At 32.3% G+C, this 18,291-nt stretch overlaps 3 protein-coding genes across 3 annotated transcripts; all 3 read left to right on the forward strand.

Annotated features, from left to right (window-relative positions):
• On the forward strand, nt 6,611–8,503 carry LOC104732822 (receptor-like protein 12). The gene is made up of 2 exons (XM_019233680.1): nt 6,611–8,239; nt 8,444–8,503. The coding sequence occupies exons 1-2, from the start codon at nt 6,611–6,613 to the stop codon at nt 8,501–8,503; spliced, it is 1,689 nt and encodes a 562-aa protein (XP_019089225.1).
• LOC104732823 (ankyrin repeat domain-containing protein EMB506, chloroplastic-like) lies at nt 11,786–13,653 on the forward strand. The gene is made up of 7 exons (XM_010452419.2): nt 11,786–12,256; nt 12,428–12,507; nt 12,594–12,692; nt 12,762–12,860; nt 12,952–13,053; nt 13,161–13,259; nt 13,367–13,653. The coding sequence occupies exons 1-7, from the start codon at nt 11,878–11,880 to the stop codon at nt 13,466–13,468; spliced, it is 960 nt and encodes a 319-aa protein (XP_010450721.1). The 5' UTR covers nt 11,786–11,877; the 3' UTR covers nt 13,469–13,653.
• On the forward strand, nt 14,218–15,747 carry LOC104732824 (peroxidase 63). The gene has a single exon (XM_010452420.2). It carries the CDS (start codon nt 14,610–14,612, stop codon nt 15,576–15,578), a length of 969 nt encoding a protein of 322 aa, XP_010450722.1. The 5' UTR covers nt 14,218–14,609; the 3' UTR covers nt 15,579–15,747.

Consider the following 18,291-nt stretch of genomic DNA (forward strand, 5'->3'; position numbering starts at 1 on the left):
GTCTTGTTAGCGCGAGTCCTCTCGAATCCCGCCACTAGAAACTTAGTCCATGAGGTAGATAGAGTGAAGTCATGGTCTCTAAAGTACCATATCCTGTTTCTGTCTTCTGCATCCTTGTAGATATCTTTCGGAGTTTCTTCCTGCGCAACCAAAGCAAAGAAACTAGACTTCTTAAGTTATAATTGCTTAAGAAGTTTTGTCACAAGATCTTCAACAAACAGAGTCTTACCATTGACAAGAGGCAGAGAAGAGACTCCATGTGGTTTCTGGCCACAGAATCACCAATGAAATTCATCTTTTTGCCGCGAACGAGATCAAGAAAAGCTTTGGGATTGAATCTCGGAAGTTTACAGCCCTCAGGTTTCCATCTCCAGAACAAGAAATCTCTGTTTGGTCTCCCATGTTTTAAGCAGTTTTTCGAGTCGGGTATTGTAGGACAGGTAGAGTTTGAGTACAGCGACCCTCTTTCTTCTGGAATCCATTGTCCTTTAGACAAGTCACAGTCCTTAAAATCTAAACCGACGATAACAATGAATGACAAAAATTTTCAACAATTTGGTATTTGGCTCTTTGCATTTCGACAAAAAGAACATTTAAACTTACTTGGTTGAGGTTCGACGTAGAGAACGTTGTGATCATTGATGGAATTGAGAGAATTCTGAGGAAACAAGAAGAAAGTGATGGAGAATAGAGTAATACAAAGCAAGAGATATGGTGCCAATGCACTTAAGCTCGTCTTTTTCTTTGTTTTTCCCCGCAATATTGATAACGAATCCATCGTTGCATGTCGATAATTATCCAAAAAGTTACTACCATAATGTGAAGTATGGACACCAATTTATATTTTATTTTCAGTTATTAAGTAGAAAAAGATGAAATATAAGGGAAAAAAATCTAGAGATATACCCTAGTGTTTAGGAAATAGTATATTGACTCTCATAACGATAAATGTACATAGAGATACATATTTATAGGGAATGAATTAACATAATTATCTAATTAATATAATCATATAAGATATACACAAATCTCCATAATATATTTATAATATATCTTCTTTGATTATAAGGATCTTCTAGATCATTCTATACGCCCCTCAAACTCAATGGGGGATGAAGTAAAGCGGAAATAACGGCTTGAGATTGAAAAGTCTAAGTGTTGAAAAGGAGATCCAGTTATTTATTGAGAAGATGAGTTGTTGTTGTTGAGCAAAATTTGCTAAAGACCCGACCCGATGATGAGTTGTGTGATGTTGAGATGGCCGACATCAACGATGGTTAGAGAAGGAAAAGTGAAGAGAATCTATATATATAAAGTTGGTTTTTTTTCTCTTCTCCTTCCTCCACCTCATCACTTTTTATTTTCAATTTTAACAAATTAATCCATATCATCAAAAGAACATAAAATCTAAAGTTAATACATCAATTAATTCACTCATTTTCTAATCTTTTTATTATTATTAAAAACAATAATTTAAACTAAAATATAATTAAAAAATGAAAAAAATACAACCAAAAACAAATATCAAAGTAAAATATGAATAGAGATACATAAATATAAAATTAGATATTTCTATCATAGTATATAATAATTGTGTAAATATTTAATGGAACAATAATTACTTTCAATAGTTACAATTATTAGGATAAAGTAAATAAGATTTTTTTTTCTTAACAAACACACAAATTTAAAGGTATTCTAAATCAAGAGGTTATTCAATTCTTTGTCTTAAATTGTAAATTCATGTTATCATTTAAAAATTGGTGTATATTATTATTTTCAGTTATAGTATAATACTATAATGTAATTAATATATATATATATATATATGTGTGTGTATTTAAAACTTGAGACTATTTTTTGTTAAAGTGTTAAATTAGAAATTCATGTTACCAATTAAAACCAGAAGGATTTGGTGCATATTATTATTACTTCTAAATAAAATAAATAATTAAAATAGTTTGAGTGATCTATATTATTTATCGTTTTCAAAATTGAAAAATGGTGAAATTTGTTAAACAAAAGTATATCCAAAAAAAAAGAGAAAATATTAATCAAGTGCTCAAAAATTAAATAATGTATATATTTAAGAGACATGTGTAAGGTTAATTGCAATAAAACATATTAAACAAAACTTATTCTGAATATCTCACACACCAAGAAAAAAAAAAGTGGAAAATACTAAGAAGAATTTTTGTAGTTATATAGTTTGAGATAGCTATTTGTATACTAGTGGTAGATTGTAAAATTTTAATTAAAATTTAAAAGAATTCTATTTGTGGATAAATACACATATTTAAAAGCTACAGTAATCTTATGTGTTTGTAGATTTAGGGAATCAAACTAAAGAACACTATATAGAAACGTAGTAGACTATACATACATATTTGTTGTTCCAAAAAAAAAAAGAAGTAAACTATACATATTTAAGTATAAAATTATATATGTGAACAGAATTTTTCTTTTATCAAACAGTTAGATAAAATGTAATGTTTGATGTAACAATATGATGTTTATGGATAGCAATGAGTCCAATTATGAGATTCATTACTAGGAAGCAAAAATTATATGTAGAACTTCACGATTAAGGGTAAGTATATTCTCTAAGATTTTTAATGTCTATGTTAGTACTAGAAAATAAAAAAGATGAAATATAGTTATGATATATTTTTATAATCAATATATTATAACTGAGATAATAGAATGTGAAACAAGAGTATATGCAAGAGATGATGAGTGTATACCGGAAAATAAATAAAGAATTAATTGTAAAAAACTATTAAAAGAAATAGATAATTTATATATCGCTTAATAAAATAAATTTGACATCTATGCTCATTTCTATTTTTGTATTAAATAATAATTATTATGTTCAACGAATGGCATTAATAATAATAATGGAATGGTTTTTCAAATTGGTTTTTAGCTTTTGGTTTTCTGATTTTAGTTTTTGGTTTTTATTTATTTGGTTTTTGGTTTCTGTTAAAAATATTAAAAAAATTAAGAAATGAAAATAAAAATTGAAAAATGAAATAAAAAAGAATTACGTAGAGAAGAAAATGAGAAACTAATATAACAGAGTTTTTGGTTTTTCTTTGAAAATGAATTAAATCTTTCAAAAACTAGATTCCCCAATTTTTAGGGAATCCAATTTTGTAAAATCTTGAAAGGCTGTAAAACTGGTTTTTAGAAAAACAAAAACCAAAATCTAGCCAAAAACTATTAAACATTCAGGGCCTAAATAGAAAGAAGCATTATATAGCTTGAGAAAACGATAATAGCAGTTTTTAAAAAAAATATATATTCAAAAGAAATTCAATTTAGTTTCAAAGGCTTATGATATATAAGCTTGAATGATAAGCACTTTTGGCTTGAAAATAAAAATTATAAAAGAAGAAGCATTTGGCTTAGATTCAGAGGTGTAAGATGGTAGACTTGAATAAAAAAGAAGCTTGATGGCTTAGATTATGATGAACTTGAATGTAGATATGTGACAACCCGTCCGTGGATCCCACTAGCCTCACTGCTGTGGGAAGGTTGTTAAAGGGTGAGGGACCAGGGTTCGAGGAACGCCTGATGCACCAATAACCTACTGGTGGATTATGTGAGTTAGTCCACAGTGATGGGTTATGATCGATGCCCTGCATGGCCAGCCTATGGGGACAACTAGCAGTGAGGCTAGTGGGGTCCACGGACAGGTTGTCACAAGATATATTTGGCTTGAAAACAAAAATAAACAAAAGAATCACATAGCTTACAAACAGGAACATAACCTATCATTAGATCATTATGGCTCTCATACCATGTAAGAAGGTTGAAGATATTGGTCTCCATATTCTGTGCGTATCATATATATATATATATATATATTTCTCCTAATGAATAATACAAGACACGGAGTTTACCTAATTTACAGTATGTGGTATAAAACTAACTAATATTAGTTTACAATATAATAAAAAAATGAATGCACTTTGTGAAAAATGGCAAGCAATATGTATAGATTAAAAAATCTATTAGATTCTGAAATATGTGTCTAAGTAATCTAGATTTTGATATACACTAATTTCCCATTTATAGTACAAGAAAATGCAAAAGTAAAATCTTTTTATTTTACCGCACATTATTTCTTATTCTTTTTATGAATATACATATCTATATTAACATTTTTGAAGTACATTTTGTGTTATGTCCTTTTAGTTGAAGTTATTTAAAAAATTATTTACAATCTTAACCCCTAGAAAATTTCTTAAAATAACAATTACATCAGATTTTGTTTCCTAAATATTTTACATTTCATTTCTACTAGAAATGTAACAAACTACAATCAATATTTTATGGAAACAAAAGCTATACTATATTAATGACACCTTCTATTGTTTTTTGAAGATATTCTATCTCTAAATTCTTTGCAAACAAAGAAAACAACAATTTAATTCCTATTTTATTTTTCAAAACATGTTCGTTTCGATTCTGAATGTAGATAAAAATGTTAATATATATAAAAACTTTGATTTTCATTTTTTTAAATCATATTTTTGATATATATATAAAACTTAATAAAAACTTTAAAATATTATAAATAAAAGCTTATAAAAAGTTTAAAATACTATACAATGTTGTTATATAGTAGGACGTATTATAAAGAAGACATGTTGGAATTAATAAAATATCATTAAATTTGTGCATAAACACGAGTTAAATTCTTATTTTATTATTTATCAACACTACTAATATTAGAATATTTAACATATCAAATCAACTTACTTTAACTAAGATTTTGTAAAATAAGTAAATCATTATGAAAATATGACTTAATCACAGCTTATAAATTACTTATTATGTATTTAAATCCTTTATTTTTTGTTCTAATAACTAAAAAACTAAATAGAATCTCAAACACTAAATAAAACAAACTAAACAAAAAATAGTCACACAGTGTACCGCAGGTTAAAAATTAATATTAACATTTTAGCCGTTTGAACTTTGAACGGCTGAAAATTTTAATTATTCCTTAAGCGGTTGAAAATTTTAGTTATTCTTTTATTTACGAAACAACCACAACTTAACAAGCAAGCAATTATAAAATAATAATAAAAAATATAGACCCGTGATGTCCACGGGTTAAAATCTAGTGTAGTTAATAATAATATGTTGGATGAGTAAAAATAGTGTACGGTCACAAAAAAGAAATGCAAAGAAAATATGTTAAACATCCATTCAGGTAGTCACTGCTTAAAAAGTTAAAATGTTACTAAAATGCTTTGGATTAATAAAAAAAACTTGCATCCACTCCAATCAAATCTTGTAACACCTGCATAAGATTGTCCCTTCCCCATTAATAGTATAGATTATTAAGCAGTACATGAATTTCTCCTTCATCTCTCCTCCTTTGTATAGATTATATCATATGATTAAACAAAAGATCACTCCAATATGGGAAGTCTGAGCGGATCTGTTGTGGTCGAAAATAGTGGAAAACATTCACAGTTTTCAAATCAAGTTATAATGACTAACCCTTACCATGTTCAATGGCTATAATTATCCAGAAGACTACGGTTGGATAATTGAAAAGTACGTAATACTAGTCCAAGTGTCCAACTGTAATCAGAGTAGAAATAACGAGACAACAAAATTTATGAATTGGTCATTGTCTGACCCGGTTGGTATCGGTCCTGGTCGAATTAAAAATGTGGTGGTCAATACTTACAAGTCTTACATGTTGAAAGACTCAAAATTTCCAAGTCAAGCAAGGTGACGTAACTCATTATCTTCATTATATATGATTGTTAGAATTAGACTGCAAAATTGACCAAATCATACATACCAATTTCTTCTTCATATCTCCTTCCTATATACTTTTGGTTTGAAATCTTCCTTTCATATGATGAAATCGCATCTGGCCGTTTTCTTCATCACTTGTTTCTTCTGTTGCATCGTTGTAACCAGCGATTCAGTTTGCACTCTACCATTTCCTATCCCTCGAGACCAAGTTGACATTCTCTTGGCTTTAAAGAATGAGTTTCCATCCTTCAGCTGCGACCTCACTTGGAAACTCGATTACTTTGGTCGAATGGACACCAGAGCAAATATAAGCTCATGGACCAAAGACTCTGACTCCTTTAGTGGTGTTTCCTTTGATAGCGAGACCGGATTGGTGAAGGAGCTATCTCTTCGTCGTCAATGTCTCACTAGTCTCAAAGCTAATAGTAGCCTCTTCAGATTCCAACACCTCAGGTACCTCGACCTCTCTGAAAACCATTTTGACTCTTCCCCTATCCCCTCAGGATTTGGCAGATTCACCTACCTTGAATCCTTGGATCTTAGCAAAAATGGTTTTATAGGAGAAGTCCCATACTCAATAAGTAACCTAAACCGGTTGACCAACTTAGACCTTTCATATAACAAGCTCACCGGTCGTATTCCCAATTTACATAATTTAACCCTTCTTGAAAGTATAGACCTATCATATAATAATTTTTCTGGAACCATTCCTTCTTATCTATTCACCATGCCTTTCCTAGTTTCTCTTGACCTTCGCCAAAACCATCTTAGTGACCCTCTTGAAAATATAAATTATTCTGCAACCTCTAAGCTTTTAAAATTAGACATGGCCTATAACCTTATGAGTCATCGAATCCTAGAACCTCTCTCAAAATTAGCCAACCTCATGCGTCTTGACTTATCTTTTCAGAAGACACCCTACACATTCAACTTCGATTTCTTGCTCTTCAAGTCTCTAGAGCGTTTGGATCTTTCCGGAAATAGTGTGTCAGTGGTTGGTACCGGTTCTGAAAATTTGACACATCTACACCTGTCCAGCTGCAACATCACTGAGTTCCCCATGTATATCAAGGACCTACAAAGGTTATGGTGGTTGGACATTTCAAATAACAGAATCAAAGGAAAAGTGCCTGAGTTGTTATGGAATTTGCCTTCTATGGCCTATGTAAATATCTCTCACAACTCCTTCGATTCCTTGGAAGGTACGCCAAAAGTAATCCTTAATTCGTCGATTTCGGACTTAGATTTGAGTTCAAATGCCTTTAAAGGATCGTTTCCTATTATTCCACCTTACGTCCACATCATGGCTGCATCATATAATTATTTCACTGGAGGCATACCTCTTACATTCTGCAAAAGATATAAACTGAGTCTCCTTGATCTATCAAACAACAACTTCAGTGGCTCAATTCCAAGATGCTTGACAAATGTATCACTAGGACTACAAGCGTTGAAACTCAGTAACAACAACCTCACTGGGAGACTTCCGGACATAGAAGATCGCTTAGTACTACTTGATGTTGGCCACAACCAAATAAGTGGGAAGCTTCCAAGGTCACTTGTAAACTGCACAAGTCTAAAGTTTCTAAATGTGGAAGGAAACCGCATCGACGACACTTTCCCTTTCTGGTTGAAGGCTTTGCCGCGTCTTGAATTAATTGTTCTGAGATCAAACAGATTCCATGGTCCCATATCTTCTCCTGATGAGATCTCTCTTTCATTTAGTGCACTGCGGATCATTGACATATCACGTAACAGCTTCAACGGGAGCCTGCCACAAAATTACTTTTCGAATTGGAGTGTACCTTTGGTTAATACTCCACAAGGCTATCGTTGGCCACAGTACACAGGAGATGAACACTCTAAATACGAGACCCCACTTTGGTCTTACCCTTCCATTCATTTGAGAATCAAAGGACGAAGCATGGAGTTGGAGAAGATCCCAGACACATACACAGCCATTGATTTCTCAAGGAATAGTTTTGAAGGACAGATTCCAGAATCAATAGGTTTCTTGAAATCATTGATCGTTTTGGACTTATCTAACAACTCTTTCACAGGTCATATTCCATCTTCTTTGGCCAAACTCAAACAACTCGAGTCACTGGATCTATCTCAAAACCGAATCGCTGGAAGTATTCCTCAAGAGCTAAGGGACCTCACGTTCTTGGGATATGTTAACATGTCACATAACAGACTCACCGGCCAAATACCACAGAGTACACAGATTGGAGGGCAACCTAAATCTTCCTTTGAAGGGAATATCAATCTTTGTGGTCTTCCTCTTCAAGAGAGATGTTTCAAGGGAAATGGAGCACCATCAACACCACAGACACAAGAGACAGAACTGCCAAAAGAAGAAAACGTGTTGAACTGGAAAGCAGCTGCAATAGGCTCTGGACCCGGAGTGTTGTTTGGATTGGCGATCGGACAAGCCCTTGCTCGATACAAACCGGTCTTGTTCCATAAGTTGTTTCGCCTTTCAGATGAATTGTTTTTTTTTTTTGTGTGGTGTTTTCATATGTAAAATAAACAGTTTCCTACTCTTTGCTTTTTGGGATTTGATAAACTGTTACTAACAACAAAACTTTGATTTTCTCAGTTAATCTGTTTCGTATTAGATATACTTTGTAAACTTGAAATGTTATTTGAAAAACAGATCATTTTTGCTTTCATTACTCACATAGTCACATTCAATTGTCAAATTCATAAAGCTTAAAAAAAAAAAATGCTCTGACGCATATGTAGTTTTTCTTCAATTTCAAAAGTAATGTAGAAAAAAATTAAAACCATTTAAAATCATTTTCTAAACTACTATTATTTTATAATCAATGAAGTAAATGCTTATTTTTTACATTGCCAATTTGATTTGAAAATGTTCTTAAAAAGCATCCACCTCAAATTTTGACTTATTAAAATGCAAAAGTCATCTATAATTTAATGCTTTTCAAACTACAAAAAAAAAATCATGCAATAAAAATCATTAGAAGAAAATAATATAGATGATTTTGATTTACAAAATACTTTGCTAAGATATAAAAATCTTCTATCTTCTATATATGACAAAAAAAAACAAAAAAAATATTGTGAGTATTTTGGTTGCTTAAATATTTTACGGGATATAGTTTTTTTTTTTGTAATTTTAATCAGAAAAGTTACTACATAATAAAAGGGCGAATTTGCCTGATAGCCAAAACAAAAAAAGTAACAAAGAAAATAGCCAAATAATGAACTAAATTAAGTGAGTAACCATTGGTTGAGGTAAAAAGACAAGGGAAGGGTAGGGTGAGGTACACGCGCAATCATCAAGGAGTGTTAGTGTAGAAAATATTTATTTATTTATTTATTTGGATAAATAGATGATACCCCTTTACATTTTATTTTAATATATCTTTTCAATAAAATTATTTAAAATTTTGAAATTTATCATAAAAAGTTACATTTTTTTTTCTGCATTCGACATAACTTGAACTTTTAAAATCGAATGTTGAAAATTTTACATGATAAATAGTGTTTATAATAAGAATTATACTAGAACTATAAAATGGTATAGAACATTATACAACCCAAATCGTGAATTAAATTCATAACAAAGAAAAACGTTATACCCTAAAGGATACAACATAAGCAATTCAAGCAACCGTGTTAAATACTAACTGTAAAAGATAAAAATAGACAACTCAAACGACCAAATTAAACACATAAAAAAAAACATTATACCGTAAGAGATACAACATATGCAACCCACATAGATAGCTCAAACCGAATTAAACGCACAATAAAGAAAAAACACTATACCCTAAGGGACAAAATAGGCAATCTAAACAATTGTATTAAACACTAACCGTATATACCGTAAGAGATACAATATATGCAACCCACATAGATAGTTCAAACCGAATTAAACGCACAATAAAGAAAAAACACTATACCCTAAGGGACAAAATAGGCAATCTAAACAATTGTATTAAACACTAACCGTATATACCGTAAGAGATACAATATATGCAACCCACATAGATAGTTCAAACCGAATTAAACGCACAATAAAGAAAAAACACTATACCCTAAGGGACAAAATAGGCAATCTAAACAATTGTATTAAACACTAACCGTATATACCGTAAGAGATACAATATATGCAACCCACATAGATAGTTCAAACCGAATTAAACGCACAATAAAGAAAAAACACTATACCCTAAGGGACAAAATAGGCAATCTAAACAATTGTATTAAACACTAACCGTATATACCGTAAGAGATACAATATATGCAACCCACATAGATAGTTCAAACCGAATTAAACGCACAATAAAGAAAAAACACTATACCCTAAGGGACAAAATAGGCAATCTAAACAATTGTATTAAACACTAACCGTATATACCGTAAGAGATACAATATATGCAACCCACATAGATAGTTCAAACCGAATTAAACGCACAATAAAGAAAAAACACTATACCCTAAGGGACAAAATAGGCAATCTAAACAATTGTATTAAACACTAACCGTATATACCGTAAGAGATACAATATATGCAACCCACATAGATAGTTCAAACCGAATTAAACGCACAATAAAGAAAAAACACTATACCCTAAGGGATAAAATAGACAACCCAAACAACTGTATTAAACATTAACCGTATATGCCCTACATATTAACCGAGTTAAATGCTGACAATGAAACAATATAATATATAAATTGTTTATGTATTTCTAATTATAGTTTGAATTAATGTATGTATGCAATGTAAATAATTTGAAACTTGAGAAATATACTTTTAAAAATGGAATAGAGTGTTGTTGTATTTATATATTACAAATATTTTTGTTATTATAGTTAGTGTATAAATTATATTTTCTCATCTTAATATCTTTAAATCATAATAAACATTAAAAAAACTATAGTTTAATTGAGTTTGTGAAATTAAAATAGTTTGTTCAAAAGAAAATTTATTACAAAATATGAAAAAGTCAAGAAAAAAGAAAAAAAAATTGTTGCCAAATGAAAGATGACAGAAATATGTAAGCATATATAGAAAGAAGAAGACATACGTAGACAAAAGAGTAGGGGCGAGTGGCAACAGTTAATCACTAGTGGAGCTATAATTGTCATCAATATGTATTATATAGAGTACAGTAGAACCTATATAAATTAATACTCGTTAAATTAATAATCCTTATAAATTAATAAATTTCTCCGGTCCCAACTTGGGACTAGTGTAATTTTAGATACTATTCGATAATATAATAAGATAATAATTTTTTTGAAAATCCTTTGTAAATATATGGTCCCATCAATAATATAAATTAATAATTATACAAAATTATCTAAATATATGTATAAATATACACATTAATTTTTATTAGAGTTTATTTTTAATATTTTTACTATATAAAAATCTTTAAGTGTTATCTTTAAAACATGATAATTGTTATTTTCCTTCTAATTGATTTCATAAAAATATTAGTTATAACGATTATTTTTTTTTAAAAAATATATTTTTTACCAAATTAGGAAAGTCTCTCTATAAATTAATAATTATTAATTTATCGATAAATTAAAACCTCTATAAATTAATAGATTTTCTTGGTCCCGACATTATTAATTTATAGAGGTTTTACTGTATATGATCTTTTCATGGTTAGAATGGCTAGACAGTGAATTATAATTTTTTTGTTGGTCATTCCTGCCAATTTCCTAAAAATGCATTAGAAGAAAATAATGCATTAGAAGAAAATAATATAGATGATTTTGATTTACAAAATACTTTGCTAAGATATAAAAATCTTCTATCCTCTATATATGACCAAAAAAAACAAAAAAAATATTGTGAGTATTTTGGTTGCTTAAATATTTTACGGGATATAGTTTTTTTTTTTGTAATTTTAATCAGAAAAGTTACTACATAATAAAATGCATTATCCCTAAAAAAATACTATAGCTGAGTCGAAATTAGCCATTATGGTTTTGGGTTAAAGTTGACGTCTGTCTTCTAAACCAGGGTCAAGTGTCGACTTTGGGAATTGGGATACTTTCAAAAGATATGCCCAATTGAAAAAGAAGCCATAACAGCAAATTACAATGGTCTCTTCGGTTTTATCCATCCCTCCACAAACTTGGCTACTTTCACGATTACCCATCTCTGCTGATTCTTCTGTCAATTGCAAATCGATACTCGTGTACTGTCGCCCCACAAGTGTCCGAGGAGTCTCCGTCAAGAGACAATCCACGGCCAGAAGAAGTCGTAGTTTCACTGACACAAATCGTCGAACACCTTCCGTGCAATCCAAACATGAATTCTGGGAAGACCCAGATGATGGTAGCGACAGTGAAAACGAAGAAGATGAAGAAGACGAAGATGATATTGGAAACGATTTAGATTACGAGAGTGATTGGGAAGATGACTCGAGATCACATAAGCTTAATGCTACTGACAACTACGAGGAAGAGCTTGCAAGAGGTTCTTCTTCTTCTTCTTTCAATCATAACTCTCTTAGAATCTCTCAATTTACTCTTTTTTCTCCAAATTGCAAGTAAAAATTCAATCTTTATGTTTGTACAATCTTAGTATACTTGTATGTGTGTATGTGTATTGTGTATCGTGGTTTACATGGGTTTGAGTTTTTTGCAGAGGTTGAACAACTTCTTGAACCTGAAGAAAGAGCAATTCTTCAGCAAAATGATAAACCAAATCTCAAGATGATTTCAACTGTAAGATATCAATCTAATGACCATTTGCTTCGGTTTAGATTCACATGGTTTATATGCTTATCCATGTTAAATATGGAATTTTGCAGAAGAGTTGGAAGCCACTTCAGACACTTGCTCTGTCAATGCAGATTCCGTTAATGGATAACCTCATTGCAAATGGACTAGACATTGATGATGTTGACAAGGTTTGCTTTTGAGACAATCTGGTTTCTATTCTTTATCATGTCACTGAATGATTGAATCTATTAAAACAGGACAACCAAACCGCTCTTCATAAAGCAATCCTTGGTAAAAAAGAAGCAGTGATTAGTCATCTTTTGAGAAAAGGAGCTAATCCGCATCTTCAAGATCGGGTGAGAGAACTTATTTGGTTCCGTTTACTTATTATATACCCATTTGGAAAAGGTTTTAAGGATTTCATAATCTGAATCTTTAAACATTCAGGACGGTGCAGCTCCGCTTCATTACGCAGTTCAAGTTGGAGCCTTGCAGACTGTGAAACTACTGATCATCAAGTACAATGTAGACGTCAATGTTGCAGATAATGTCAGTAGCCACAAAAGAAGCATATCTCAAGCCATATAATTTTTTTTTTTTTTATTTTGATGCATTTCTTTGAATATTTGATGAAACATCATTCTTTGATTTGACAGGAAGGATGGACTCCTTTACATATCGCTGTACAAAGCCGGAATCGAGACATTACAAAGATCTTGTTGAGCAATGGTGCTGATAAAACAAGAAGAACAAAGGTGCTAATAGTGAAAATATATAGAAAAATAGGAGCTGAGAATATATGCATATTTGTTTAACTTTAATCACCAATCAAATTTGGTTTCTTCTTGCTTTTATTTTTCAGGATGGGAAATTAGCTTTGGACTTGGCTCTCTGCTTTGGAAGAGATTTCAAGTCATATGATCTGGTCAAGCTATTGAAGATAATGCCCACTGGAGATATATAGAAAGAGTAATGGAAAATCCAGTTTAGTAATCTCAACCTGACCATTCAGAGTCTCACCAACTGTACTTGGATTGTAATCTAAACCAGACCATTTAAGTGGTTAAGGTAGAAGAAACCCGATTAAGTGTGTAACTAGTACTTATATGTATTTATGAAGCATTGGAAAGATTTGTTGTGGAGGGGTTTCAGGTGGAGGACAAAACTCAATGTCATGAAAATACTCATCACTAACCACAAAATCACCCCTATCAGTCACAAGCTTCTCCAACAGGCTGCAAACTACTGTCCAAGTTCGGCGTTCGTTACTCCCCCCGCCAACTTGAGGGGGTGGGGTAATGGACCCCCGTGAAGTATCTCCTATCTATTAGGCCTTATCATGTGTAAACCGTCAATTCTAACATCTCTATGTATAAATATTATCATTATGTGAATGAATAAAGTAACACTTTACAAAAGATTTCAACATGTTTACATAAAGATGAGTTTAATGTCAGGCTTGTGTGTTTCTTGGCCATAAATCACTCTGATCAACATAAACAGATTACTTTGTCTTGTTAGTATGTCTTTGGAATGGTGTGCGTATCACAATGAACATAATAAAGATTCATATTATAAAGTCATATTGAATAACGATTATCTATCTTCTTAATGTTAGAGTTTTTAATTTATAATCATGTATTCATGTTCTATTTACTTTATATTGTACAATAAAAATTCGTGTTACATGATAATGCATTGAAAACATTATGTGACATGGGAATGGGACCATAACTCTAAAAAGTTCACAACCGGGTCTTAAGCTATCATCACTTCTTACCTTTTTCTATGCTATATTCAAATGTAACTGTAATAAGACAGCAACATACTGTACCATATACTGTTTCTGTCGATGAGTTTGGATCGATTTGAATCGTAGATAACCGGAACACAATCAGCCGGTTTACCATAACATACACAATAAACCGGGCTTATATAAGAAAATAACCGGATTCTCTTTCCCGTGATTGGTGGTGGTACTGTATACCAAACAAGCGCGTGTGCTCTTCACTCTCTCACTCTTCTTCCTACTTCCATTAAAATCTCACCGCCTCTCTCTCACTCTCACTCTCTCAAGCTCAGAGAGTTCTCAATCTCCTTCAACAATGGTGAAACAATCTCAACTTAAGTATCTCACCATCATCATCCTCCTCTGCTTATCCTCCGCCGCCGAATCTCATCTCACCGTTGATTTCTACTCCAAATCATGCCCTAAGTTCCTCGACATAGTCCGCGAAACCATCACCAACAAACAGATCTCAACTCCAACGACCGCCGCCGCAGCTCTCCGCCTCTTCTTCCACGACTGTTTCCCCAACGGCTGCGACGCCTCCGTCCTCGTTTCCTCCACCGCTTTCAACACCGCCGAGCGCGATTCGTCGATCAATCTCTCCCTCCCCGGCGACGGCTTCGACGTCGTGATCCGCGCTAAAACAGCTCTCGAGCTCGCTTGTCCCAACACAGTCTCCTGCTCCGATATCATCGCCGTCGCCGTCCGCGATCTCCTCGTCACCGTCGGTGGACCTTACTACGAAATCTCCCTCGGCCGCCGCGATTCGCGAACGTCGAAATCGTCACTCGTCTCCGATCTCCTCCCGCTTCCGTCGATGCAGATCTCGAAGCTCATCGATCAGTTCAGCTCCAAAGGCTTCTCCGTTCAAGAGATGGTCGCTTTGAGCGGTGCTCACACCATCGGATTCTCACATTGCAAAGAGTTCACGAACCGGGTCAACCCGAATAACAGTACCGGGTATAACCCGAGATTCGCTGATGCTTTAAGAAAAGCTTGTTCGAATTACAAAAACGACCCTACGCTCTCCGTCTTCAACGACGTCATGACTCCGAACAAGTTCGACAATATGTATTTCCAGAATATTCCGAAAGGTCTCGGGCTACTCGAGTCGGATCACGGGCTATTCTCTGACCCGAGAACCCGACCGTTCGTTGAGTTATACGCGAGAGACCAGGATCGATTCTTTAAAGACTTTGCCGGAGCTATGCAGAAGCTGAGTCTTTACGGTGTTTTGACCGGACGGCAAGGAGAGATCCGGCGAAGGTGTGATGCGATCAATTAAGATTTGTTTTTTACGATTTTGTGAGAGATTTTGTATTTTTGTTTTGTTTATTTATTTAATTGTTTGGTGCGTTTAGATGAAAAGTTTGAGATTCTGGCTAAAATTGATCTAAGCTCATGTGTTAATAGTACTATGATTAAAATTCAAATAATTACTTGTTTTGTCATCATTACTTCAGTAATTGTGTATTACTAGTACTAAGAGCATATGCATTGGTGTCCCTCAGATTTTGGTCCCTCAAATATAATAAGATTAATTTTAGAGTTTCTTAATTTTGGTACTAGCATTGGTGTCCCTCAGATTTTGGTCCTTCTAACTCTTCTTCACAAGCTACATACAAACCTCTCTTTCAAAACAGAGCTTCAAAATCATATATCAAGAAAGACCATCTTCTAGACAAGCTTGTGATAGTCTTCTCCATGTCTACAACAACAGAACAGCCGGTTATAAGAAGCTGTAAAAAAACTGATACCAGCAAATGATTTTGGAGACTTAAAAACTGTGAATTTTAACATTTTCATTCTGAAATTCTGTTTCTGCTTTGTATAGTGTCATAACTCAGTACAAAGATTGTTTCAAACTTGAACCATCTGTTAAGCAAACACATACTCTCATACAGCTTGAACCAAATTTTAAACAAAGCGATTCTGAAATTCTGTATTCCCATAAAAAAAAAAAAAGATAAAAGGACTGCATCAAATTCAATCCAGACACTCGTTCAATCCACCAAAACACAACACAAATATGACAAACTGAGGACAACACAATCGAACTGAGAACTGCAGCAAATATCAAATATGAAAACTCATTCAATCCACCAAAACAAGAAATGTAATACAGCAAATTTTGCTCAAATTGTCTAACTTTCACAGTTATAGCCTAACAAAAATGGATATGCAACAAGCTAGGCTACACAAAATATTCTTCACTCAGTTGAAAAACTTCTAAAAGATTAGACCTTTGAGAAAAACAAGAACACCACAAAGTTCACAACAAACAAAATGATGTAGCCTAAAGTTTCTATTGCCAACGATTTTCATAAAATCAACACAAATTAATCTGATAGAGTGAATATGAGAAGCGAAGATACCAAAGTAACGACGCTCATTAGCAGCTCTAGCCTTAGCGAGCATCACATCGAGATCTTCCTTAAGCTTCACATCCCATTTGATGGTAAGTTAGCCATTGGATTCCAAGTTTTCTATAAATCGAACAAAGCAAGATCCCACGATTTTACAAGCTCAACAGCCTTAAACTGTTTCCAGATCAAGAATCTGCAGAGAATCACAACAAACAAATTCTTATTCCTTAAAACTGAAGCTTGTAATTCAAATAACTCAAGCTCAAAAATTCCAAAAACACGAAGTTCAAACAAAATTCACAGGACAATTGCGAAGTTATACACTAGCTTGTTTCGTTTCTATCATCGACAAAAATCAAAATCTACAGAAGTGTATACCAACTGAAATCTACACATGTAAAAGCCCAAAGTAGACATTAAGAACTCAAATGGCAAAAATCACGAAATCGAGCAGAGAATTTAGGGCAAGGAAACAGAAATCAGAAGAAGAAGGATGAACAATTACAATACCTTCTTAATCTGAGAGATGATTCGAGAAATCAGGAAGAAGAAGCTGCTGCAGATTCGTAGACGAAATTTTGACTCGCATTGAATCGTAGACAAAAAAAAACTCGAACAATTGAATTTTTCCGTCTTACCCTACAGAAACAACAACAACGACCCACACGTTGCCACGTGTTCAGAGGGACGATGCAAATTACGTCCCAATTGTAGGAACGGTTCTACAATATTAATTTGTTTTTGATTTAAATCAAACCTTTTATTAGCGTGGGACGGGTGAAAAATCAACCGATGCACATGCTCTAACTAGATTTGGACCCGTGCTACAGCACAGATTGAATACATTTTATTATTTTTAAAATATTATATATGTAATTGTATATAATATTATTTGGATGCAACTCATGCAAATAATTTTTATTGTAAATATTATTCATGAAATGTAAATGTATTATGTAAGTCTTATATTGTTAATTTTAACCCGTGTTAGAGTATATAAAATTATTAATCCGTGCTAGAGTGTGTCCAGCAGCTTCCGTGCTAGAGTATATAAAAATTTAACTCGTGCTTGAGTTTGTAAGTCTTAAAATTATAATATAAAAACAAAATTCAATCTGTGCTCTAGCATGGTCCTAATTTTTATTGAACGTTATGGTTTATCAATAAAATCTGTGGAAAGTAAATTTCTAATATTGTGTTTAAAGATCTTTGGAAACAACTTGATATATGACTAAAATCTTCTGAAAATACAGTTTGAAAGATCCATGATTTTATTTATTACCATTAATATATCAATTATCAATTTGGAATATCTCCAATTAAGGTTGCACCCAATATTTAGGTGTAACCATTAATATATGAATTAATCTATAACCTATCTATAACCTATTTGTAATCATTTATAATTAATTAAAAATATAAAGTCTACAAAAACTATATTGTGTACTTCTTTTTATTAAAAAGGAGATCATTTGAAATAACTCCGCGATTATAATTTTAAATTAAATAATATAATTTAATCACTATAATATAAACTATATTGTGTACTTCTCTTTATTTTATATTATAATATAAATAATATAAACTATGTTATGTACTTTTCTTTTATTAAAAAGAAGATCATTTGAAATA

Source organism: Camelina sativa, chromosome 12 (assembly GCF_000633955.1).
Source record: "Camelina sativa cultivar DH55 chromosome 12, Cs, whole genome shotgun sequence".
Taxonomy (NCBI): Eukaryota; Viridiplantae; Streptophyta; class Magnoliopsida; order Brassicales; family Brassicaceae; genus Camelina; species Camelina sativa.

Bases quoted from the DNA above. Each gene is read 5' to 3' on its own strand.
- LOC104732822 (XM_019233680.1), top strand. From the start codon at position 6,611: ATGGCCTATAACCTTATGAGTCATCGAATCCTAGAACCTCTCTCAAAA. The intron at 8,240-8,443 runs GTCTTGTTCCAT...TTTGAAAAACAG, and splicing joins CCCTTGCTCGATACAAACCG to ATCATTTTTGCTTTCATTAC.
- LOC104732823 (XM_010452419.2), top strand. From the start codon at position 11,878: ATGGTCTCTTCGGTTTTATCCATCCCTCCACAAACTTGGCTACTTTCA. The intron at 12,257-12,427 runs GTTCTTCTTCTT...AGTTTTTTGCAG, and splicing joins CGAGGAAGAGCTTGCAAGAG to AGGTTGAACAACTTCTTGAA. The intron at 13,260-13,366 runs GTGCTAATAGTG...TTTATTTTTCAG, and splicing joins ATAAAACAAGAAGAACAAAG to GATGGGAAATTAGCTTTGGA.
- LOC104732824 (XM_010452420.2), top strand. From the start codon at position 14,610: ATGGTGAAACAATCTCAACTTAAGTATCTCACCATCATCATCCTCCTC.